This window comes from Osmerus eperlanus, chromosome 19 (assembly GCF_963692335.1).
Source record: "Osmerus eperlanus chromosome 19, fOsmEpe2.1, whole genome shotgun sequence".
Taxonomy (NCBI): Eukaryota; Metazoa; Chordata; class Actinopteri; order Osmeriformes; family Osmeridae; genus Osmerus; species Osmerus eperlanus.
In genome coordinates this window covers 440,898-466,851 of record NC_085036.1, presented here as the reverse complement: position 1 = coordinate 466,851, position 25,954 = coordinate 440,898, and the positions used below count along the sequence as shown (strand labels likewise).

Below are 25,954 nucleotides of genomic sequence, written 5' to 3'. Positions count from 1 at the left end.
AAATGTTGACTGGGTTCTGCTTTTGCGCAGAATACAATGTTTTATTAAACGAGTGAGTAGATGACAACATAACTCACTTTATTGACGCTAGCACCAGCCATCTGCGTTGGAGTTGTTGATAAATGGAAGTAGCGTTGGGGTTAAATTAAGAAGCTTAAAAACGTATACACTATTTGTTAATAAGACACATTTTTCAATATTGTATTCCTCCAACAGATATAGGTTTTCATCAGGTCTTTCGCCGTTAAATGTTGCTGTTTTGTCTGCCATCTTTTCTTTTTTTCGCAGTGTCTTATTTTACCCATAATGCAAAGCGTAACAGGCTATCTAAGTCAGTCTTACGTCAGTCACTCATCTTAAAGCTTTATGCAACAGGTAAATTGAAGTGTCTATGGCAAATCGCTTGGGAGCTATCAAGATCAGCGAGAGACCCTCTGATGTCACCCGACCCATCAAGGGGAGGATGGCTGGCAACGGAGAGAAGACATACAGAAGAACCCCCCGTGCAAGGGCTGTGTGCGAAGGAACTGACTCCCAAAGGCGGGTCAAAGGACAAAGGACGTAAGCATTGTCTTTTTCAGAAAGAGTAGCATGGAGGGCTGAACCTCTCTTTTAATGCTTTATTGTACAATTCAACAACAGAACAAACAGTGGTGGGGACCGAAGGCTTTTTCCGGTCTCTCCTGCACACCCATATCCTGTGCACCCAGCATGAACGCCCTGTCTGCCAGCGAGGCATCGGGTGGGCAGATTAGTTTTCTTTGCCGAAGCCCAGGCACAAGATCCCGGCACCAGATAAGTAGCTAGGGCTGGTTGCAGTAGGGGAATGCTTTCCGTGATCAATGTGGCATACTCCTCGACCCATGTGAATGGCAATAACGCTCCCACCGGTGCGTGGGTGGAGAAGGGTGCATCCCACAAACCCTCCACATAGTCCCGTTGCTTGGGCATGAGGGCCAAAAGGTTTAGAAGCCTTTTTAACGTGGGGCCCCCAGGACCACAGTTCGTGGTCCTGGGGACCACAAACTGTGGATCCTGGGGACCACGAACCGTGGATCCCCAGGACCACTCCACCCAGGATCTCTCCACAAAGTTTGTTCATAATGTGTGCTTCATGTTTTGGCTACTCGCAATGTTTTTGTGGCTATCTTGTTGTTATGATCAGTGACCTATGCACTTTGTAAAGCTCTCTCTTGGAAGTCGCTTTGGATAAAAGCGTCTGCTAAATGAATAAATGTAAATGTGAAGTCACTGGGGAGGCAGAAGGTTTTGCAGTCGAGAGCTTGCTGTCTTTGTCCAAAGGGGTGGGCCCCAACAAGGAATGAGGAAGGTTAGGTGAGAAGGAAGCGGCCTCCGCTGGAGGGGCTTGGCCAGTCTTCCCTAGGTCTGCCTCCAAAGGGTCCTCTGCATCGTCATCTGCGGCTGTACTCTCTTCTTCAGAGACCATCGCAAAGACAAAAGCTTCGAGGGGCTGCTCTTCCCTAAAGAACACAAAACGACTCCAAGGGAAGCTAGCACAGTGTGGGTAAGTAGGGTTAATACATGACGTGGGCCGAGACAAAGCATAATTCGTGGCTGTCACGAATTATGGTCATGGCATGGCAGCAGCTGTGAGCCATGAGAAGAGCTTTCGACAGTGAAGGATGAGCCAACATATCTTGGTCTGAGTGAGTGCCAGCGGGTTTCTCTTTGGGGTGCAGAATCTCGTAGTGGCTTCAGATATTGGCAATCCGTGCTGAAATGAAACAATGTAGCCTATTGTCAGGGATGGAGATGGAGCAGGGATGGCTGAGCGGTTACGGAATCGGGCTAGTAATTGGAAGGTTGCCGGTTCGATTCCCCGACAGGCCAATGACGTTGTGTCCTTGGGCAAGGCACTTCACCCTACTTGCCTCGGGGGAATGTCCCTGTACTTACTGTAAGTCGCTCTGGATAAGAGCGTCTGCTAAATGACTAAATGTAAATGTAATGTCTATTGTGAAATGAACGGTGGGCTGACGCTCCCTTATATAGGGGGCACCTGACGGAGGATACATTTAGGCTTTCAAATATTGGTAAACGTAGAGGGGTAACCCAATAGGAGCAGAGCCCCTATGGGGTGGAACTCCACGACAAACAACCTCTTCATTCTCACCTGGTAAGAATCTCCTTTTAAGTTGTCCAAGACACTTCCACAAGTCTTCCTCATGTGTGTTCTGCAACCATCAATTACCATCTGGTCGATGTGCACGCACTGTCAAGGTTCTAACAAATGAAGCACTGTCAAGTTCCAGGAGTGGTTTGTGATTACAAGCCGATCAAAAGGACTCATAGGAACTGCATACAGTTTTTAACTGAACCTGTATGTCTCTGTGTAGAGTTTCTACATGAATACACAGTTTGTGGTACAAGAGCGGGCATGTAATTGCCATGACCACAGCCCTGTGCATTATTGTAAAAAATATTTTTTTGTTTTGCATGCTATCACAACACAATTTCCCCTTAGGGATGAATAAAGTACCTACCTACCCTACTTGTTTGAGAACATATGACTTTTATGTAAATGCATACTGTAGTCAGAACACTTCCCCCATTGATGACAGGACAGGCAGAAAGTCCCCTGATCACTGATGTGCGAAACCATCAAATGGACAACTCAACATGGAAGACTACTGCAGCCTGTCTCAACCCTGCCTACACTATGATCATGTTATGTAATTAAGTGATGAGTTCCCTACAAATCCCCAACAGTAATCCACTCACTGGCTAACCACGTTGCCACTCTTATCTAATTATGAGGTCTGGCATGTGCATCAAGGCACAGACCGCCTATAGTATCTAAAATACTTAATGAAGACACTATACCTGAAGTAAAGATCAGTTAGCTTTTTTTATCAAATACTCTTGGATCTTTTATCAATTTTACCACCACCTTTTTGTCTAGAAATTAGATTCCTAAATTAAGAAGAGAATACCGTAGCATCATGGAATCACAAACGAGTACAAACATACCCAAACTCCCATGCAGTTTTCACAGCAAACCAATTTGTGAGCTTCTTATGCATATATGCATGTACCCCAAATGCACTGGAGATGTTGCTCAATGATGGGGCAAGATTGCAAGCAAGGGCTAGTCTTACTTAAATTATAATGCTATTGTAGCTCTTTTATTTATATATACAGCGATCTGCCATAACATTATGACCACTTACCTAATATAGTGTAGGTCCCCCTTTTGCTGCCAAAACAGCCCTGACCCGTCGAGGGCATGGACACTAGACCTCTAAAGTTGTGCTGTGGTATCTAGCACCAAGACACTAGCAGCGTATCCTCTAAGTCCTGTATGTTGCGAGGTGGGGCCTCAATGGATCAGACTTGTTTGTCCAGCACATCCCACAGATGCTCGACTGGATTGAGATCTGGGGAGAGTCATCACCTTGAACTCGTGTTCCTCAAACTATTCCTGAGCCATTTTTGCTTTGTGGCAGGGCGCATAACCCTGCTGAAAGATGCCACTGCCATCAGGAAATACCATTTCCATGAAAGGCTGTACATGGTCTGAAGCATCCAACATGTTTACCCCTGCTAAGCAAAGCAGATGCACGTGGCCATCCACGTGATGTAAAACAAAAGCTTTTTGGTCAAGTTCTGATGCTCACATGCCCATTTTAGGAGCTTTCGACAGTGGACAGGGGTCAGCATGGGCACCCTGACAACCTGGCTAGGCAGCCCCATACACAACAAACTGCAATGCACTGTGTTCTGACACCTTTATATCAGAACCAGAATGAACTTTTTCAGCAATTTGAGCTACATTAGGTTATCTGTTGGATTGGACCACATGGGCCAGCCTTCGCTTCCCATGTACATTAATGACCCTGTCGCCAGTTCACCACTTTTCCTTCCTTAGACCACTTTTGATGCAGACAGGAACACCCCACCCCACAAGAGCTGCAGTTTTGGAGATGCTCTGCGTCAACGCCCGCGTAGGGCATTCTGGGAAGGTGAACGGAACATTGCAAGCTGGACTTGCATGAAAATGAGTAGCGTTAAACGCTGTCGTTGGCCAATCGTATTGGCTTATTGTTTCTTGTAACATAGCAACCGTTGGTCATGGTAAACATTTTCTAGGTTTCTCAGATTCAAGTTGGAGGAGAAACTTAGCGTGTCTGCACACCCAGTCTTGTTTGATACGTATGATTACAGAGATGTTAACAAAAAAAAATTATGCCTTGCGCAGGGTTGCCGAGGTTGTCGGCGTCCCTGGTGTGTTTTTTGTACTTTTTAATTCAGTCTCGTCACATTACGCAACTTTCTTCTATGCTAGCTGCATAGTCCATAGCTCACCCGACAGCACACGATTGACATTCAACGTTGAAATGCTGGCTGGCAGTCACTGCTAGCCATACAGTGAATGGGTAGTGGCTAACCATAATCTAGCGATTGATTTGCAGAGATTTCGAGTAATATAATAAAAGGTTAGTACACGTCAACGTTTATGTCTGATAAATCTTTCTTTCTAGTTGAGGTTTGCAAAAAGATATCATGCTACATGATGTTGTCAGCGTATCTGATTCCTTGCATCATGTGTGTAAAAGCTGTATTTTGATCGAGACAGCAGCACCTATATTTTATCAATAATAATCGATAATGTATTTCCCAAATTTTCTTATGTTACACCCTTATTCCAAAATGGATTCAATTCGTTTTTCATTCATTCTTGGAGATTCTACACACAATACCACATAATGACAAAGTAAAAACAGTTTGTTACATATTTATTATAGATTTGCAAAAATAAAAGAATTAAAATATAATATGTACATAAGTATTCAAAGCCTTTGCTCAATACAATGCCACTCAAGGACATTCACAGAGTTGTCCCGAAGCCACTCCTTTGTTCTCTGCTTTGGGTCGATGTCCTTTTGGAAGATGAACCTTCGCCCCAGTCTGAGGTCCAGAGTGCTCTGGAGCAGGTTTTCATCAAGGATGTCTCTGTACATTGCTGCATTCAACTTTCCCTCGATCCTGACTAGTCTCCCAGTTCCTGCTACTGAAAAACATCCCCACAGCATGATGCTGCCACCACCATGCTTCACTGTAGGGATGGTATTGGCCAGTTGATGAGCGGTGCCTGGTTTCCTCCAGACATGACGCTTGGCATTCAGGCCAAAGAGGTAAATCTTTGTTTCATCAGACCAGAGAATTTTGTTTCTTATGGTCCGAGAGTCCTTCAGGTGCCTTTTGGCAAACTCCAGATGGGCCTTTTACTGAGAAGTGGCTTCCATCTGGCTCCTCAACCATACAGGCCTGATTGGTGGAGTGCTGCAGAGATGGTTGTCCTTCTGGAAGGTTCTCCTGTTTTCACAGAACAATGCTGGAGCTCTGTCAAGAGTGACCATCGGGTTCTTGGTCACCTCCCTGACTAAGGTCCATCTCCCCCAATCGCTCAGTTTGGCCGTGCGGCCAACTCTAGGAAGAGTCCTGGTGGTTCCAAACTTCTTCCATTTACGGATGATGGAGGCCACTGTGCTCATTGGGACATTCAATGCTGCAGACATTTTTCTGTACCCTTCCCCAGATCTGTGCCTCAAAACAATCCAGTCGTGGAGGTCTACAGACAATTCCTTGGACTTCATGGCTAGGTTTATGCTCTGACATGCACTGTCAACTGTGGGACCTGATATAGACAGGTGTGTGCCTTTCCAAATCATGTCCAATCAACTGAATTGTCCAATCAAGTTGTAGAAACATCTGAAGGATGATCAGTGGAAACAGGATGCACCTGAGATCAATTTTGAGTGTCATGGCAAAAGCTGTGAATACTTATGTACATGTGATTTATTAATATTTTTATAGATTTGTAAAAAATTCTGAAAAACTTATTTCACGTTATCATTATGGGGTATTGTGTGTAGAATTTTGAGGAAAAAATGAATTTAATCCATTTTGGAATACAGCTGTAACTTAACATGTGGAAAAAGTGAAGCGCTGTGAGTACTTTCCGAATGTACTATATACAGTATACAGTTCCATAAGTATTTGGACATTGACACAATTTATCATTTTGGCTCTGTATACCACCACAATGGATTTGAAATGAAACAATCAAGATGTGCTTTAAGTGCAGACTTTCAGCTTTAATTTCAGGGTATTTACATCCAAATCAGGTGAACGGTGTAGGAATTACAATACATTTTATATGTGGCCCCCCCCTTTTTAAGGTACCAAAAGTAATTGGACAATTGGCTGCTCAGCTGTTCCATGGCCAGGTGTATGTTATTCCCTCATAAAGGGAGTTTGTTATTTCATTGACAAGGAGCAGATAAAAGGTCTAGAGTTCATTTCAAGTATGGTATTTGTGTTTGGAATCTGTTGCTGTCAACTCTCAATATGAAGTCCAAAGAGCTGTCACCATCAGTGAAGCAAGCCATCGTTAGGCTGAAAAATCAAAACAAACCTATCAGAGAGATAGAAAAAACATTAGGTGTGGCCAAATCAACTGTTTGGTACATTCTTAAAAAGAAAGAACGCACTGGTGAGCTCAGCAACACCAAAAGACCCGGAAGACCACGGAAAACAACTGTGGTGGATGACAGAAGAATTCTTTCCCTGGTGAAGAAAAACCCCTTCACAACAGTTGGCCAGATCAAGAACACTCTCCAGGAGGTAGGCGTATCTGTGTCAAAGTCAACAATTAAGAGAAGACTTCACCAGAGTAAATACAGAGGGTTCACCACAAGATGTAAACCATTGGTGAGTCTCAAAAACAGGAAGACCAGATTAGAGTTTGCCAAAAAACATCTAAAAGAGCCTGTACAGTTCTGGAACAACATCCTATGGACAGATGAGACCAAGATCAACTTGTACCAGAATGATGGGAAGAGAAGAGTATGGAGAAGGGAAGGAACTGCTCATGATCCAAAGCATACCACCTCATCAGTGAAGCATGGTGGAGGTAGTGTTATGGCGTGGGCATGTATGGCTGCCAATGGAACTGGTTCCCTTGTATTTATCGATGATGTGACTGCTGACAAAAGCAGTAGGATGAATTCTGAAGTGTTTCGGGCAATATTATCTGCTCAGATTCAGCCAAATGCTTCAGAACTCATAGGACGGCGCTTCACAGTGCAGATGGACAATGACCCGAAGCATACTGCGAAAGCAACCAAAGAGTTTTTTAAGGCAAAGAAGTGGAATGTTCTGCAATGGCCAAGTCAATCACCTGACCTAAATCCAATTGAGCATGCATTTCACTTGCTAAAGACAAAACTGAAGGGAAAATGCCCCAAGAACAAGCAGGAACTGAAGACAGTTGCAGTAGAGGCCTGGCAGAGCATAACCAGGGACGAAACCCAGCGTCTGGTGATGTCTATGGGTTCCAGACTTCAGGCTGTCATTGACTGCAAAGGATTTGCAACCAAGTATTAAAAGTGACAATTAGATTTATGATTATGTTAGTTTGTCCAATTATTTTTGGTCCCTTAAAAAGGGGGGGGGGCCACATATAAAATGTGTTGTAATTCCTACACCGTTCACCTGATTTGGATGTAAATACCCTGAAATTAAAGCTGAAAGTCTGCACTTAAAGCACATCTTGTTTGTTTTATTTCAAATCCATTGTGGTGGTATACAGAGCTAAAATGATGAAAATTGTGTCAATGTCCAAATACTTATGGACCTAACTGTATATACACATATATAGTGTGTGTATATGCAACAGACGTCCAGCTAGTTTTCGGCAGTCACACACAGCCTATCTTGACTGCTACTGGGCTCGAACTCCGCACCTCCAATTCTACAAGCAACCAATTTTAGCTATGCCAACAAAAAGCTAGCAATTCGCTGGCGCGGGTGTTCTGTATACATACTTGAGGTGTGAGTTTAACCAATTCACATGCATACACGCACACACACACAGGAGATTAAAATTTAGGGAAAACCTACAATTTCTAAATTTCAAGGGTCACTGCTTAGTCCTATTTGAAGTTATCCTAACAGGTGTAGAATGGCAGTTTTTAAGCATATTTTATAAGATAAATATAGTCTGAAGCATAGTATAATAAAACTTAAATGAGACATTTGAGCTCATCAAAATTGAAGAACACTTTCAGATACATCCCAGTTATTGGTGTTAATTCTCTGACAAACCCTATTGAACTGGCACATTCCTTCTTAAGAAAAGCAATTTAGACTTCAGTCCTTAGCAACTATATCTCCAATCTCCCCTTTTTAAGTACAATTCAGAAAAAAATAATATTTAAATATAGCTGCAAGCAGCAATGGGGTGGCCAAGCAGGTCAGATGACCCAGAAGAAACTTTCGACATCCTCAGAAGAGTGTTCCAAGTACATGCAGCAAGTTTGGCGTGAATCCATCAAAGATTTGCTGAGATACGACACAACTTTCTGTTTGGCGGCTCTGCTGCCGATTTCGATTGGCTGTACCGGACAAACGGTTTCGAAAATCTAAAATAATTTTGATAGTTTGTGTGAGGATTGCATTGACTATAGCTTGTAGCTTGACTACAGGTAACTAGCGACTGCGGTGTACCTGGCTTCCTTTGCAGTGGCTTACAGTCTCGCTAAACAGAGAATCAGAGACATGACAAGCTCGTCGGCTTTGGCTGGATTCAAACCTCTGATGTTGCCGTTGCCAGGACACCAACTTATTCTAGTGAGCGATTCTCAGTCCTGCAAATCACAGTTCAGTTACTGGGTAAAAATATAAGCAGTTTTTCCTGTGGCAAGCGGTTGTCCGATTTGGCCCAAGTTTAAACTGCTGTAATTCAGTCCTATTTTGACATGTCAAGGTGATTATGGTCTGAAGATAATCTGTCCCAAATTTGGTGAATATGTGATACATTTTGTAGGAGGAGTGAACAAAAACGTTTTATTAATTCATTCAAAATGGCGGCATCAATTCCGCTGGTATCACAAGTTAACATGTGTCAGACACGGGATCGCCCCCCTAGAGGTTAGAGGACACATATCTACAAAGCACAATAAATCTGATTCTTCTTGAGTATAAATCCCCTGAGAATGAAACATTCTCATTACCATTATACTGTTAGACAGCTACTGTGGCATACCTGGCTTCACTAAACAGATAAACCAGTATCATGACATGCTTGATGACTGTGGCTGGGTTCGAACCTATGACCTTGCACTTCAGAGGAACCCGTCTTATCCCAGTGAGCTATTCTCACTGCAGAGAAATGCTGTGTATAAAAAAAGTAAGCAGTTTCTCCTGTAGGAAGCGTTGTCAGATTTGACGCAAGTATAAAAAGCTGCAATTCAGTCCTATTTTGACATGTCAAGGTGATTGTGGTCTGAAGATAATCTGTGCCAAATCTGGTGAATATTGGATACATTGTGTAGGAGTAGGGAAAAAAGTTAATTCATTCATTCAAAATGGCGGCCTCATCAATTCGTCTGGTATCATGCGTTAACATGCGTCAGACATGGGATCTCCTAAGATATCACGAGACATAGGAATCACTTAAATACGACAAACAAATCAACAGTTATTGGTCAAAACACAGTTTTGCCTATTGTAGCGCCCCCTAGAACTCAAATGACCCTACCTTTTTCGGACCTCTTAATAACAGGGTCATCAGAATTTGGCAATGGCAATTTTGAAGAAGATTCGACAAGAATTGTAGGAGGAGTAGCGAAAAAACGTTTCTCCTTAACATTCAAAATGGCGGAGAATCTATATGACTGGGTATGACGTCATAGAACTTGTTGAACTTGTCTTGATCCAGGGAATCCAATGATACCTCATTTTGGAAAATGCGGCATATAGTTCAAAAGTAACGTGTAAACACACCTTCAACTTTGACCCATTGGTGGCGCTAGAGGATTTGAAATGGAGACATGAAACTTGGTGAAATTGATGACCCTCTCACCCTCCATGACTGACCCAACTAAATGTCTAAACTCTTTTTCTCCCCTGTCTGAGGCAGAGATCTCTGACCTCATTCTCTCTCATCGCCCCACCTCCTGTCCCCTTGATCCTATCCCCTTCCCCTCTCTTTCAAACCATCTCCCCCTCCATCATAACTTTTCTTCTCCATGTCCTAAACTCCTCTCTTACCTCCGGCACCTTCCCCTCTGCCTTCAAACAGGCTAGAGTTACCCCTCTACTCAAAAAACCCTCCCTTAACCCTGCCGTCCTCCAGAACTACAGACCGGTATCACTGTTACCCTTCTTTTCAAAAACAATTGAATGTGCTGTATCTAACCAACTGTCAAACTTTCTCTCTCAGAACAACCTGCTTGACCCCAACCAATCGGGCTTCAAGACTGGCCACTCCACAGAGACTGCCCTCCTTTCAGTCACCACTGCCCTCCAGTCTGCCAGAGCGGCTTCCAGGTCATCCGTCATCATTCTGCTGGACCTTTCTGCAGTGTTTGATACGGTTAACCACCAGATCCTGCTCTCCAGACTTTCTGAGATGGGCATCACTAGCACTGCACTCCAGTGGATCTCATCCTACCTGTCGGGAAGATCCTACCAGGTCTCCTGGGGAGGCAAACTGTCAGGCCCTCGCCAGCTCTCCACTGGTGTCCCACAGGGCTCCGTCCTTGGACCCCTCCTCTTCTCTCTGTACACCACCTCACTTGGACCAATCATCACCTCCCATGGCTTCTCCTACCACTGCTACGCTGACGACACGCAGCTGTACCTGTCGTTCCCCCCGACCGATCCGGGGATCTCAGCTAGGATTGAGGCCTGCCTCACAGACATCTCTGCCTGGATGACCGAGCACCACCTCCAGCTGAACCTCGCCAAAACAGAACTTCTCATCATCTCGGCTAAACCCTCCATCTCCCACGATCTCTCAATCACCCTGGGATCTGCGACGGTGACCCCTTCATCCTCTGCCAGGAACCTTGGGGTTACCATGGACGACGAGCTCTCCCTCACGGCCCACATTGCTGCAGTCTCCCGGTCGTGTAGATTCACCTTCTACAACATCCGGAAGATCAGGAGGTACCTGTCTGAGCACTCCACCCAGCTGCTAGTCCAAGCACTTGTCCTCTCCAAGTTGGACTATTGCAACTCGCTGCTCGCTGGTCTCCCAGCATGTGCAACCCGCCCTCTTCAGAGGATTCAGAACGCAGCGGCCCGCCTAGTCTACAATCTACCCAGACGCTCCCATGTTACCCCGCTCCTCATCTCTCTCCACTGGCTACCTATCATGGCCCGTATCAGATATTGTTTTTATTATTGTTGCTTGTTTTTTCCACAGGTACACTTGCACTTATAGCGGTTCATGTTGTTTAATTGTAACTTGTTTAACTACATGCTCTTATGGTTCTTCCCTTTGGCACTTACTTTGGTTGTTCATAATGTGTGCTTCATGTTTTGGCTACTCGCAATGTTTTTGTGGCTATCTTGTTGTTATGATCAGTGACCTATGCACTTTGTAAAGCTCTCTCTTGGAAGTCGCTTTGGATAAAAGCATCTGCTAAATGAATAAATGTAAATGTAATGTAAACTAGAGAGGGTACAATTTCTGGGGAAATTGTAGGGTGTGCCTGCTTGCATCGGTTGCACAGGGGTCCGTTTTTGAATGTCATTTTTACAACTGATATTTCTGTATATTTTATATAAAAATGCATACTTATTATTTATAAAGATTACATAGATTTAAAAGCATATATTTGTTGCTGCTCATTTACAACTGAAAATACGAGTGAAGTGTAGAATGAAATAGATGTCTTCTCATTTCCCCTGCAAGAGGCAGCCTCATCATTGAATCAAAACGAATACATTTGGCAGACCGGTGTAAAAATTGACCTAATCTCTATGACTTAAACGTCATTTTAAGTTTTTCCCTTCTCGTGATATTTTCAGGCATGTAGCCTACTCATTGCATTCATTCATTAATAAAGAACCCCCTTTGAAGATTATTCTACGACGTTACCCGGCAGTAGAAGATGGAATCGCGATTCAAACAGTACCATCTGCTAACTGAAAATTAGCCCCCCAAAACGTAAATAAGCTTGACATTTATTTAGTGGAAAATCGCTCATTCATAAAAAGCTCAATGGTAGCGACCATTGTCAGTAACAACGCAAAATGCGATATAGCCCTGTGTGGAGAAGCTGCCCCGGTAAATTCTACTACTGTACAGTACAGTACTAGACTACTGCTGTGTTCGTCTTGGTAGCGATTGCGTTGGTTGAATTCATGAAGTTCAAGTTAGTAGTCAGATAGTTTCACCTATTGAAAGACTTTTGATTTAAGTAAGGGGAGTGCCGAACATGTTCTGTCACCGTTTGACTTCCTACAGCTGTGTAGATGTTTTTGTAGTGTGTCTTGCGTAGGCTACAGCGTTGCAGTGAGCAACACTGGTTTGAAACCACAGGTAATGATAATTTCACCCACAAATCGTTTACTTGTAATGTAATGTCATAATAAATCCTACAACGAAAATGTATTTGTGAGGAATTTTTATTTTAACGATTGAAAACAGATGCATCATAGACCACTGTAGTGTGTGTTGCCCGGGCAACAGAGGCTAATGTCATGCTAATGCTTCAGTGAAATAGTAGACTACCGTTTCCGAAAGTAGATGTGGGCCTACTTCCTTAATAATATCAGCTAATATTGTACATTTCACAATTGTGTTTCACATCACAAAGTAAAATGAGTAAATAGTTATCACCCTGGCCTCTTTGCTTGTGGCGTTTCTGCAGCTGCCTTGCAGTAAAGCTATAGTTAGCCTAGCTATCCCAAAGTTAACAGATGCGAAACGAATGTTCTGCTACAGATAGTCACGCGTGTTTTCGTGACGTTAGTGACGTAGTAACGTTAGTAACGTCAGTGACTGTGGCTAGCAAATTAGCCACCGTTAGCTTCACTTTTCGCCACAAAAACTTAACTTCAGCCTAAACCATGCAACGGAACGTAAATAAAAATACAAGCAACTCAATCGCTACCAAGACGAAACTTTTGACACCTAGGTTGTCTATGTAGGCCAAATATTGACAAAGATTTAGGGGGGCAAAAATAAATAATAATAATAAATATATATGTGAGAGAACAAAGGTTGTGCTCTCGCCGAAGGCTTGAGCACACCCAATAATAATAATAATACTAACAATAACAATAGGTGCTTCGCTGCTTGGCCCCTAATAATAATAATAATACCAATTACAATAGGTGCCTCGCAGCTTCGCTGCTTGGCCCCTAATAATACTACCAATTACAATAGGTGCCTCGCAGCTTCGCTGCTTGGCCCCTAATAATAATACTACTACCAATTACAATAGGTGCCTCGCAGCTTCGCTGCTTGGCCCCTAAATATAGCTGCAAGCAGCAATGGCGGATTCCTCCAAAACATTGCGAACCATTGAAAAATGTATATTCTTCACAAATTGTCACTGTATAGAAATATCCATGCTGCAGACTTACCAATGGGATACCAAATCTGACCAAATCCAAATATAGCTGCAAGCAGCAATGAGGTGGCCAAGCAGTCAAATGACCCAGAAAACATTTTAGACATCCTCAGAAGAGAGCAACGAGTACACGCAGCAAGTTTGGTGTGAATCCATCAAAGATTTGCTGAGATACGACCCAACTTCCTGTTTGCTGGCTTAACGGCACATTTTGATTGTCTGTACCGGGCAAACGGTTTCGAAAATTAAAAAAACATGTAATGGGCTTTGTGAGGCTTGGTCTGAAGATAATCTCTGCTGAATTTGGTGAAGATTGGACAACATGTGTAGGAGGAGTAGAGAAATAAACGTTTTTCAATTCATTCAAAATGACGGCCGCATCAATTCGGCTATTATCACAAATTATTATGAGTCACACACGGGATGTCCCAAGATATCATGAGACAAAGGAATCACTTTATAAAGGCAAACAAATCAATAGTTATTGGCCAAAACACATTTTTGCTTGCTGCGGCCACGCCCAGTGATCACATGACACCAAATTGTGTGGACATCCTCAGAAGAGGGTTCAGAGTCATCATACCAAGTTCGGTGTTGACATCTCAAAGATTTGCTGAGATTTGACCCAAATTCCTGTTTGGTTGCTTTGTTGCCAATTTTGATTGGCTGTACCGGACAAACGGTTTTGAAAATCAAATATATAAATAATTTTTGAGTGAGGGTTGCTCTGATGATGATGGTTGCCAATTCTGGGGAAGATTGGAATTTTTTTTTAGGAGGAGTAGGCAGTCATACGGTTCAAAAGTTGCGTGTGTAAACACAAGTCCAACTTTGACCCATTGGTGGCGCTAGAGTGGTCTAATGGGATACATGAAACTTGGTGTAGGTAAAGAAGGAACTGTCCTTAATGAGTGTGCCAAATTTCACAAAAAGTTATCCAAGGCTTCTAGGGGCTTTACCTCCTTACGGAGGAATCCTAATAAAACTAACAATAACAATAGGTTTCCTCCTTACGGAGGAAATTGTAGGGTGTGCTTGCTTGCGTCGGTTGCAGGTGGGTCCGTCCTCTAAGTTTTTCCCTTCTAGTGATATTTTCAAGCATTTAGCCTACTCATATTGCATATTTCATTAAGAACACCCTTTGAAACAGCTGCGAACCCCCTTTGAAACAAGCTACTGTAACAACGTTGTCACTGGCAGTGTGGAATCGCGATTCAAACAGTACCGTCTGCTAACTAAAAATATGCCCCCCAAAACATAAATAAGTTTGACATTAATGTAGGGGGAAATGGCTAATTCAAAATAAGTTTGCTAGAGGCAAGCTAGCTGCTGTTGCTCCACATTTCACTGATTGTTTGAAAGGGCCGGAAATGAGAATGTTTCTTTTGACATAAAGTTTAGCTGTGGCTTTGAAGACAGTATGACACACTGCCAGCCGAGTCTGACTGAGGCTAATGTCAAAACAAGCCGCGGTGTCACTCAAATTTCAAGTTTTACACAAATCACAAAAATATGCTGACCTGCTGGCTATCTTCGCAATCACCATATCTTTAAAACACTGCCCTCCTTCTGATTTTTGATGTAGAATTGATCCTGGTACGAAATTAAGAAAATACTCAGATCGACAACAGCTGAACAATCGTCAACGGAGGCTGACGGGGCTCTCACGTAGCAAACCAAAGTTTTTACAGCAACCTACATTATAATCTCACCACCTGGCTGTCTTCACAATAGTCATATCGTCATAACATTGCCCTCCTTCTGTTTTTTGGTGTAGAATTGCCCGAACTATAAAATTACGAAAATACTAAACTACTATGATGCTTGCATGGCTGCCGCCTAGGCAGTCTCACCGGCGACGCGCACTCGCTCAAATTACAAAGACTTTCACGACCTAAATAAAAAATCCGAGATGGCAGTTCCACTCGAAATTGCTTTTCAACAAAACCCAATGGTTGGTAATTTTGGTGGTTGGTATTTTTCACTCATAATCCAAGCTCCAATTTGCGTGCTAGAACGTCTCTATCACATTGTATCCATGTGTCATTGCTAACGTGTGCTGACGTAGTGACGTAGGCTAGCACTGGTAACCTTTGTTGACAGGAGACACTTTTTGCCACAAAAACGTTGTAACCTCCTAAACTGTGCAACGGAGTGTAAATAAAAATACAAGCAACTCAATCGCTACCAAGACGAAACTTTTGACACCTAGGTTGTCTATGTAGTCCAAATATTGACTGAGGCTTAGGGGGGCAAAAATAAATAATAACTAGACAAGGCTGTTCCTGCGAAACAGCAGTGAGAATGCTGAAAACCTGAATGGGGATAGCTGACCATGCTAAAAAAGCTGAAAATAGTGAAAATTTAGTAGAAAGTTATAAGCTGAAGCTTCAAAGCAACCGAAAGGTATTTTTGAAAGGGGCTGGAGCAGCATTCCAACAATGATTTGAAAGGATTTACCATTACTTTTAAAGGGAGAATAATTTGCACAAAAACCTTAATATTTTAAAAAGTATAAAAGTGAGAAATGAGAAAATACCCGCAAGCTGAAATGAATTTCAAAAATGTGTGAGTCACACAAAAGAGGCAGTGTGGAAGCTGAACTGCATCATCTTAACAAAGCTAAGAGCTAAAATAGCCTACAATGTGGGAGAAGCTGAAAGCTGAACTGCTAAACAGAAGAAGAAGTAGGCTAGCTAGTCGTAACAAGAATATTATCGTTTTAACAGATTAAATTATAGTTGGGATAGTATTAGCAGTAGCAGATGTAGCCTATGCGTTTACTCGGCTTTCTTAGTTGGATTCAATGTGTTGATGGAATGAAACATACAGCAGTAGGGCCGATACAGGAAGACACGGCGACACTTTGTTGCAGAAGGATGATGGTGCAAGTTTTGTCCGTGGAGCATACAACGATTAATAAAAAAGAATCATGTAGACGCGTTTATTGAGTAATCGCATAACTAATTACACATGTAAACGGAGTAATCGTATTATTGGCATAAACCGACAATTGCTAGTAATCGTGTTTCTTATGGTCAAGTAAACGTACCAATCACCTGTGTGAGAGACTGAGTGGCGCGTGTCTGTCGTTACGGTGATGGTGCAGCTATGATTGCTAACGCGCTGAGGGCAGAGAATAAGAGAAATGTAGCTAGAATCCACACCTCAAACAAGATAACCTAGACGCAAAACTGTACGTCCAATCCAAAATATAAGGATATTTTCCGAGACCCAAGACTCTGCCGAAACCAGAGATATTCTTTATATATCTGTGCAGTCAGAAATACGACTCTACCTGCAGTTTCAAAAACGTGTCCCTTTTGCTTTCCTGGTGCGTGTTTGTTTGGTTGCCACGGTGATGGCGCAGCTGTGATAGCTAACGAGCTAGGCAGAGAGAAAAACGAACATTTACCTAGCATCCACACCTCAAACAAGTTGACCTAGACGCAAAACTATACGTCCAATCCAAAATATAAGGATATTTTCCGAGACCCAAGACTCTGCCGAAACCAGAGATGTCCTTTATATGTCTGTGCGGTCAGAAATACGACTCTATCGGCAGTTTCAAAATCTTGTTCCTTCTTGCTTTCTCTGACTGATTTTACTCACCTCTCCATTGAAGTTAGTGAGAGAATTTGAAAGGCTGCTCTCGCTTCAAGGCTCATAGCTGAAAATCTGTAAATGTGAGCTCTTTAGTAGTTACATTGGCTGAAAGAGGACATTTTCCCCTACATTTTAAGGTATAACTTGTTTCTGTAAGTTAAACTATATGAACGTTAGAGGAATTTGTTTGACAAATTAGTTGAATATCAGAAAAAGAGCAGCAAGCAGAGTGTGCCACTCTGCTTGCTGCTCATTCATAAAAATCATGAAGGAGCAAACATTTTAATGTATTTCAAACTGTCATAATTCAAAATTGGCTGAACATTTGAAAAAGCTGAATCATTTGGGAATAGCTGAATGTCTTGTGAACATTTTAAAGGTTGAATGGTGTCTCTAGCTGAAAGTAAGCTGAAGTAGTTACGTTTGAAAGAGGAGGAAGCTTTTTAATGATTTGAAAGGATTTACCATTACTTTTAATGGGAGAATAATTTGCACAAAAACCTTAATGTCTTAAAAAGTATAAAAGTGAGAAATACCAAAAGTCATAGCCATCATCTCCTGAAGGAGCTGAACGTTTTGATACAAAAGTTGTAGGAATCGGTTAAAGTATGCAGAACGAGTTAAAGGCCAAAAAACGGCGGAAGAACTGAAGTTGAAAAGCAATAAAGCATTCTCACAATAAAGAGAAACAGGAAAACAATAGTGAGAATGCTGTTAAGCATTCTCACAACTAGAAACGGCTGTTCCTGCGAAACAGCGGTGAGAATGCTGAAAACCTGAATGGGGATAGCTGACCATGCTAAAAAAGCTGAAACTAGTGAAAATTTAGTCAAAAGTTATAAGCTGAAGCTTCAAAGCAACCGAAAGGTATTTTTGAAAGGGGCTGGAGCAGCATTCCAACTATGATTTCAAAGGATTTACCATTACTTTTAAAGGGATAATAATTTGCACAAAAACCTTAATATTTTAAAAAGTATAAAAGTGAGAAATGAGAAAATACCCGCAAGCTGAAATGAATTTCAAAAATGTGTGAGTCACACAAAAGAGGCAGTGTGGAAGCTGAACTGCATCATCTTAACAAAGCTAAGAGCTAAATAAAATAGCCTACAATGTGGGAGAAGCTGAAAGCTGAACTGTTAAACAGAAGAAGAAGTAGGCTAGCTAGTCGTAACAAGAATATTATCGTTTTAACAGATGAAATTATAGTTGGGATAGTAATAGCAGTAGCAGATGTAGCCTACCATTGAGTGTGTTTACTCAGCTTTCTTAGTAGGATTCAATGTGTTGATGGAATGAAACATACAGCAGTAGGGCCGATACAGGAAGACACGGCGACACTTTGTTGCAGAAGGATGATGGTGCAAGTTTTGTCCGTGGAGCATACAACGATTAACCCTTTCACACGTAGGTTCTAAATTCCTTGACTGGTCCCCCAGAGTGAGTTTTTTATGCGCGTGAGTTTGGATCAATCTCAACGTTCCAGAAATTGATTATGACGCATTAAAATCGAATTGCTATACAATTTAAGTATTTCTCGGTTCGCATTTTCCATTGACCTAGTTTGCACCCCGTATTAGTGACGAATACTCCATTCATTGGTTGTTTTGTTTATCCACCTTCTCGTTACGTATTTCTTCCGCTTCAGGGGACTGGCGGAAACCTTCAAAGTAGATATTTTGGCTATTATTCTGGTGACTGAAGTATTTGTATAACTCAAATGATACCACCCATATAGTTTGCACGATACTGAGATGAAAGCATGAACTGTTGTATTTCACGAGGTGATGTTTTTGCCAAACTAGCTAGCTCGTTGTGTAGTAAAGAGTCAATCAACAAGTTAGCTGTTGCTAATTTACTAGGCTATGTTACGTTGTTTGTGTGGTCGGATTATAACAAATACAAAATAATTTGGATACATCCAGTCAGTCTAATTTGATTTCTATTCATCGTTTTGTTTTCTCTAGCTGGCTTCCATCTCGTAAACCTTCTGAGTTGGCAACGCAGCCAGTGTTCACAAAATAAGTTACTGGATGGAAGCCAGCTAAACGAAAACAAAACGATACATTACAATCCTAGTAATACGCTAGACTGACTAGATGCACTTGCATTACTTTGTTATAATCCTACACAAACTACGTAACATAGCCAAGTAAATTAGCAGCAACTGTTGATCGTCAACCAAATTGAGCTATAGGCGAGACTGGAACATGACTCCCACACACCTTGGCGAAAGGCGATCAAGCAAGCTCATGCTGCTTGGATACCTTCAAACCTTTTTGGTTGGCTTCTTTATCTGGGAAACTTTTCTGGTGAGTAGATTATTTATACCCACAAAATATACACATACCTGTGGCATGATATTGAGACGAAAGCATGACCTGTGGTTGTTTTCCACTATCTGATGTTTTTACTAGCTAGCTCGTAGTAAAGGGTATTATTCAGGTAACTAGCGATTACTAACTTGCCATGTTTAGTCAAATTAAAGCAAACACAATAATTCAGACATCCATTCTATATTGATGGCTATGTTTTGTGATCTCTTGCTACCATCTACTGTCATTAATTTCCGTGTTGATAGAAAATGTATTCCTCATTTATTGTCAGGCCACAGTTCAAGCAAAAATGAGAGGCAAGTGTAATTTGTTTGGAAAATCTGGGCTAGGGCTAGTTGATGGACGACATGTAGAATAAACCAGACTTTATGCTTATTCAATCTAACAACCTATTGAAATGACAAGACGGCAATGTATGACTGTAATGTTTCATAGGGTAATGAAACGCACCACTTGTCATACCACTTGATTGCCTGCTGTTGACCGTTTTCTATATCTTGAACATCTCCCTATAATTTTACAGGTGAATGTTGGCCTGCACAGGCCCCGTTCCAAGAAACAGAACATGACAGCACTGCTGTACAAATTGTCCATGTATAGTACATGGCCTTCTCTCAGGTGTCGAGCAAGTACGGTCAGCACAAAGTGACCATTCCTTGCTGAACATCAACGAGACCGTCAAACACCTAATTCCTTGATGTACCAGCAGCATGTTTATTTTTTTGCAAAGGCTGAAAGCCCATCTCCCATCCCACACCATAACCACATTGCATAGAGGGACTGTAGAGAGCATCCCAAGGAGCTGCATCACGGCCTGCAGAGGACAGTGAGGACAGCTGAGAAGATAGTCAGGATCTCTCTGCCCTCCCTCACAAACATCTATACCAAATGCTGCATCCCCAAACCCACACGCATTGTGGACAAACCCATGCACCCCACACGCTCCTGTACATCATCAAACTCAATATTTTTGCATATTGCTGCTACCTCAATAACTGATGTCCATGTATTATGGTATTAGTATGTTATGTTTACATTCAGTTTCCCTTGCACTAGCTTACTTGTTTACATTCACAGTATCCCCACTTCTTGGTGTTTTGAGGCATTTGTCACAAATTTCATCTTGTCTTATTGGACCAATTTTATTGACCTAATTCCACACAGTTGTTGTAGTTGTCTAGGTTATGTCTAGGTCCTGGAAGAACGTTGTTTTGTTTCATTGTGTACTGTAAGTATATGATGACAATAAATACCAGTTGACTTGTCATGACAACAGATCCAGAAATCCCAAGCCCTTCATGATCCTGGATGTCCATAGTGGATCCTGTGTAAAGGATCATGTCCTAAACATAGCCAGTACATCACACAACTCAAACATGCTGTACCTTTTTGCCGATATGTTGACGGAAGCTTTGCCTACCCCTACACAGTAAGGTTTTAAATAATTTTGATGTGATATTTTTTATAGCTGTGTGCTAATGATATTCATTGATATGTAACGTGACAATGACGAGATTGTACCCTTTCCTGGACATGTAATTAGCTACCTGAAATGAGTAAAAGGATACGTGTTAAAAATTAAGAAACGTGTTGGTGTGGGCTTTTTAACTTATTAAAATATTTATTAAAATAACTTAGTACTGTCATTACTGTTCCGATTTTTAAATATTCACACAGGTGAATCCACAGTGAATTGATATGATATATTATCGTAGTGTAGCTTTCGAGAAGCTAACTTGGCTAATGACGATAATGTAGGCTGCCATGTTTTTTGTTTTGATCAGTACTCTGCATTGTGGGTGTCAAATGGTCTACGAGATGACCTAATCTTCTCACGAGAAAATACTGAGGTGTACGGGGTCAAGGGGTACATCATCAAGGGTCATATTTGTTGCCGGAAGACAAAAAAATCAAAGATGGCCTCTAGTAGCTCAAAACGAGACGAAAGACAGACGAATGTCAGATGTTTTAGATGCATATTTGTGAACGTATATCTATTATTTCGATCTCTGGTTGGTTGTACAATAGTAAAATCTGTTGAAAGCGATAGCCAAGTCAAGGAAAACGGATAATATTATGGTTTACTAATGCTGAAGCAGCATTCCAACAATAAGTTGAATAAATATTCAAAGAACAATACTTGGAATGCTGAAGCAGCATTCCAACAATTACCATAGCTATGCAGATGACACCCAGGTCTATATTTCTGTAACACCCAGAAATTACAGTTCTATAGATTGTTTGGTAAATTGCATTGCTGATATAAATGTGTGGATGCCACATAACTTTTTTCATCTCAACTAAGAAAAAATGGGTATTAGGATGAAAGGTATTAGTCATCGGTGAAAAAAACTTAAGAGACTTACAGTAACACCAAGTGCCAGGCTAGAAACCTAGGTGTCATATTTGACTCTGATCTAAATGTTTAAACTCATATCAAATATATATCTAGAACATATTTTTATTACCTAAGAAATATTGCTACAGTGCAATTTTTCCTTAGGCTGACACTGAAAGACTGATGCATGCTTTTATCACAAGCAGGCTGGATTACTGTAATGCTCTTGCCTGGTCTTCCAAAGAAAGCCATTAGTCAACTACAGATACATAATTCTGCAGCACGAGTCCTCACCAAGACGAGATGGTGTCATCACACCAGTCTTAAAATCCCTGTATTGGTAGATGCAGAACAGATTTTAAGATTATTTTACAAGTCTATAAATCACTCCATAGTCATGCCCCTGGATATATTTCCAGCATGCTCGCAAGATGCGCACCCAGAAGATCCCTGAGGTCCTATGGCACTGAACTCTTAACAGCTCCAAAAGTCAGGACAAAGAGACAAGAAGAGGCAGCTTTTAGTTTGTATGCTCCCAGCCTTTGGAATACTCTGTAAGAAAACATAGAAATGGGATCTTAAGACATACCTCTTTAACCTCTTAAAACGTCTAAACCAGTGGTTCCCAACCCTGGTCCTCAGGGCACGCCTGTCCTGCATGTTTTAGATGTTTCCCTGCTCCAACACACCTGATTCAAATGAATGGGTCGTTATCCAGCTCTGCAGAAGCCTGCTTATTCATTTGAATGGTCATAAGTCTAAACAATGCATACCCAAAGTAAAATATTTTTGGAGTAGATGCATGTTTGTGGTCCCTTTTGAAAGGCGACACTCAAGTTATTTCCTGTGTAGTCAGAATCCGTGTAAGTGCTCCTGGTTTTGAGTAATAGAAGCTTGAACACAATGAAAAGTTTTATTCCCGCCTGAATTTTGTTTTGCATAGAGATACCTGCAGATGACTATAGGTGGGAGGTATTATCTTGAACACACAATGGGACAAGGGTACATCCAGGTGTAAAAAAACAAAAACAAAAGCCCTTTGGAGACTCTAAAATGACCCTTGGTCCCCCATGGTCAAATACTATCCATACTAGGGGTGTAACGATACAGTCAGCTCACGATTAAATACGTATCATGATACTGGGTATACAACGGTGTCACGATACTTTGAACAACATAAAAAAAATGCTGTAAAGTGGAATTGAAAATGAGTTTTAAGTTCATCACACCACAGAAGAATGTGTTGCTACACATCCAAATTCAAATGGAAAAAAAACCCAGACAATTATGTTAAATTAGGCTTTGAAATTGTGAGAAAATCAGCAGTCTTCTCTGCTTGAGACTGGGGGGGCATGTCGCCTGAAGGAGCTGAAGCTCCGCCCCCTCGAATGTATTGAATCCAGCAACAACAGCAACACTAGCTAAATCAATTGCAGATATCAGAACAGACCTACCTGTAGTCTCTGAGTGTTTTATGTGTTAATTACTTTGTGTTTGCATCGTACCAGCTGAGGAACAGAATGCAACTGTCTGTGATCTGATATGGATAGGTCGCTGTGACCTAGATAGGTTGGGTTTTTGCCCCGCCTATACAAAACCTGAGCTGAAAACGGTAGAGAAACTGTTCAACGGTCTAACTCCACATTTCAGTGCGACAAAGTTTTCGCGCTTTGCCCTTTCTTTCAGGAACTAATTTCACACGTATATAATGTACTGAGAAGCAGTACATTATATATGTGTGTATGGTGGTTCCCCTCTTTAAAAAGGGGGACCGGAAGGTGTGCTTCAACTTTAGGGGGATCACACTCCTCAGCCTCCCTGGGAAAGTCTATTCAGGGATTCTGGAGAGGAGGGTCCGTCGGATTGTCGAACCTCGGATTCAGGAGGAGCAATGTGGTTTTCGTCCTGGCCGTGGAACTGTGGACCAGCTCTATACCCTCGGCAGGGTTCTGGAGGGTGCATGGGAGTTCGCCCAACCAGTATACACATGTTTTGTGGATTTGGAAAAGGCGTTCGACCGCGTCCCTCGGGGGCTCATGTGGGGGGGTGCTCCGGGAGTACAGGGTACCGGACTCCCTGATCGGGGCTGTTCGGTCCCTGTACGACCGGTGCCAGAGTTTGGTCCGCATTGCCGGTAGTAAGTCGAACTTATTCCCGGGGAGGGTTGGACTCCGCCAGGGCTGCCCTTTGTCACCGATTCTCTTCATAACTTATATGGACAGAATTTCTAGGCGCAGCCAGGGCGTTGAGGGGGTCCGGTTTGGTGACCTCAGGATCGGGTCGCTGCTTTTTGCAGATGATGTGGTCCTGTTGGCTTCATCGGGCCGTGACCTTCAGCTCTCACTGGAGCGGTTCGCAACCGAATGCGAAGCGGCTGGGATGGGAATCAGCACCTCCAAATCTGAGGCCATGGTTATCGACAGGAAAAGTGCAAGAGTGCAATCTCCGGGTCGGGGAGGAGATCTTGTCCCAAGCGGAGGAGTTCAAGTATCTCGTTGCTCTTGTGGTTAGTGGTAACTGACTTAAATTTTTGTACTCGCTGTGATATATTGTTTTTATTATTGTTGCTTGCTTTTTTCCACAGGTACACTTACAATTAAACAACATGAACTGCTATAAGTGCAACTTGTTTAACTACATGCTCTTATGGTTCTTCCCTTTGGCACTTATTTTGGTTGTTCACAATGTGTGCTTCATGTTTTGGCTACTCGCAATGTTTTGTGGCTATCTCGTTGTTATGATCAGTGACCTATGCACTTTGTAAAGCTCTCTCTTGGAAGTCGCTTTGGATAAAAGCGTCTGCTAAATGAATAAATGTAATGTAAATGTAAATCTCGGGGTCTTGTTCACGAGTGAGGGAAGGATGGAGCGTGAGATCGACAGGCGGATCGGTGCGGCGTCCGCAGTAATGCAGGCTCTGCATCGGTCCGTCGTGGTGAAGAAGGAGCTGAGTCGAAAGGCGAAGCTCTCTATTTACCAGTCGATCTACGTTCCTACCCTCACCTATGGTCACGAACTGTGGGTAGTGACCGAAAGAACGAGATCGCGAATACAAGCGGCCAAAATGAGTTTTCTCCGCAGGGTGTCCGGGCTCTCCCTTAGAGATAGGGTGAGAAGCTTGGTCATCCGGGAGGGGCTCAGAGTAGAACCGCTGCTCCTCCGCGTCGAGAGGGGCCAGTTGAGGTGGCTCAGGCATCTGATAAGGATGCCTCCTGGACGCCTCCCTGGTGAGGTGTTCTGGGCACTTCCAACTGGGAAGAGGCCCCTGGGAAGACCCAGGACACGCTGGAGGGACTATGTCTCTCGGCTGGCCTGGGAACGCCTCGGGGTCCCCCAGGAAGAGCTGGTGGAAGTGGCCGGGGAGAGGGAAGTCTGGGCCTCCTTGATTAGGTTGATGCCCCCGCGACCCGACCCCCGGATAAGCGGAAGATGATGGATGGATGGATATATAATATTTTGATATTGATTCATTTTTCCTTTTGCAGTTTTCCTGAGGAGAGACGCTGTCTAAATTGAATGCTTGCACCATGTTGTTGCTCAGTGCCCATAAAATTTTCACTATGTAGCCTAACCTAAACCAACTAACTCGACACTACGTTACCCATGATTCATCGCACACACGTTGACCAAACAAGCAACATATTTCCAAGACAACAGCTCTCTGTCTCATAAAAATGGCAAGTGAAAGCAGAGACGCAGACTCAGCAACTACATCTGATCTGATGCACCTTATTATTTTTTGCAGGATTTTTACACACAGTAAACACACACTTTAAAACTATGAAATGAACTGAACTATGAACAAGTTCAGAATTTAAATGGTGAACTATGAATGTGAATGATTCATATTTACATGTATGAATTGAACTTTGAACTAGTTCATGAGAGGTATGAACGTGCACAACACTGTTTGACTCCATAAATGACCCAAATATAACTAAAATCTTGCTGTCAGGGACATTTCAGAAAAAAAACATAATACTCTGATGGCAGGCTGGGCGCTTAATGTCTAATACTTGTAAAATTTCTGCAGCCAACAGCTAACACAGCCAGGTAGCTACAGAGCTACACTCTGGGGGCATGTTCATGAGCCTTGTGGAAGAAATTGGGATTTCCTGTGTGCTTACATTATTCACTAATCAATAGAACTAGTCATTGGATACTAGTTAGTACGTTCTCGTGTAAGCTTGCTATTAATAAGAGTATATTGTGTCTATGTGTCAGGGTTAATAGATGTTCGGGGTCAGGAGAAAGTACTGGCTAAACGTTCCTTGTCATGACTA

At 42.4% G+C, this 25,954-nt stretch overlaps 1 protein-coding gene across 2 annotated transcripts in view; it reads right to left on the bottom strand.

Moving 5' to 3' along the window:
• The window catches only part of sms (spermine synthase), a 122,220-nt gene that overhangs the window by 11,700 nt on the left and 84,566 nt on the right, over positions 1–25,954 (bottom strand). The window contains exons 7-8 of one of the 2 annotated variants that reach the window (XM_062485538.1): positions 2,135–2,224; positions 1,251–1,735 (exon numbers count right to left, since the gene is read on the bottom strand). In XM_062485538.1, the coding sequence (XP_062341522.1) occupies positions 1,592–1,735; positions 2,135–2,224 (234 nt within the window). In that variant the 3' untranslated portion in view covers positions 1,251–1,591. Of the gene's footprint in view, positions 1–1,250; positions 1,736–2,134; positions 2,225–25,954 lie in introns of those variants that run through there. The other variant, XM_062485537.1, reaches the window with a different exon arrangement.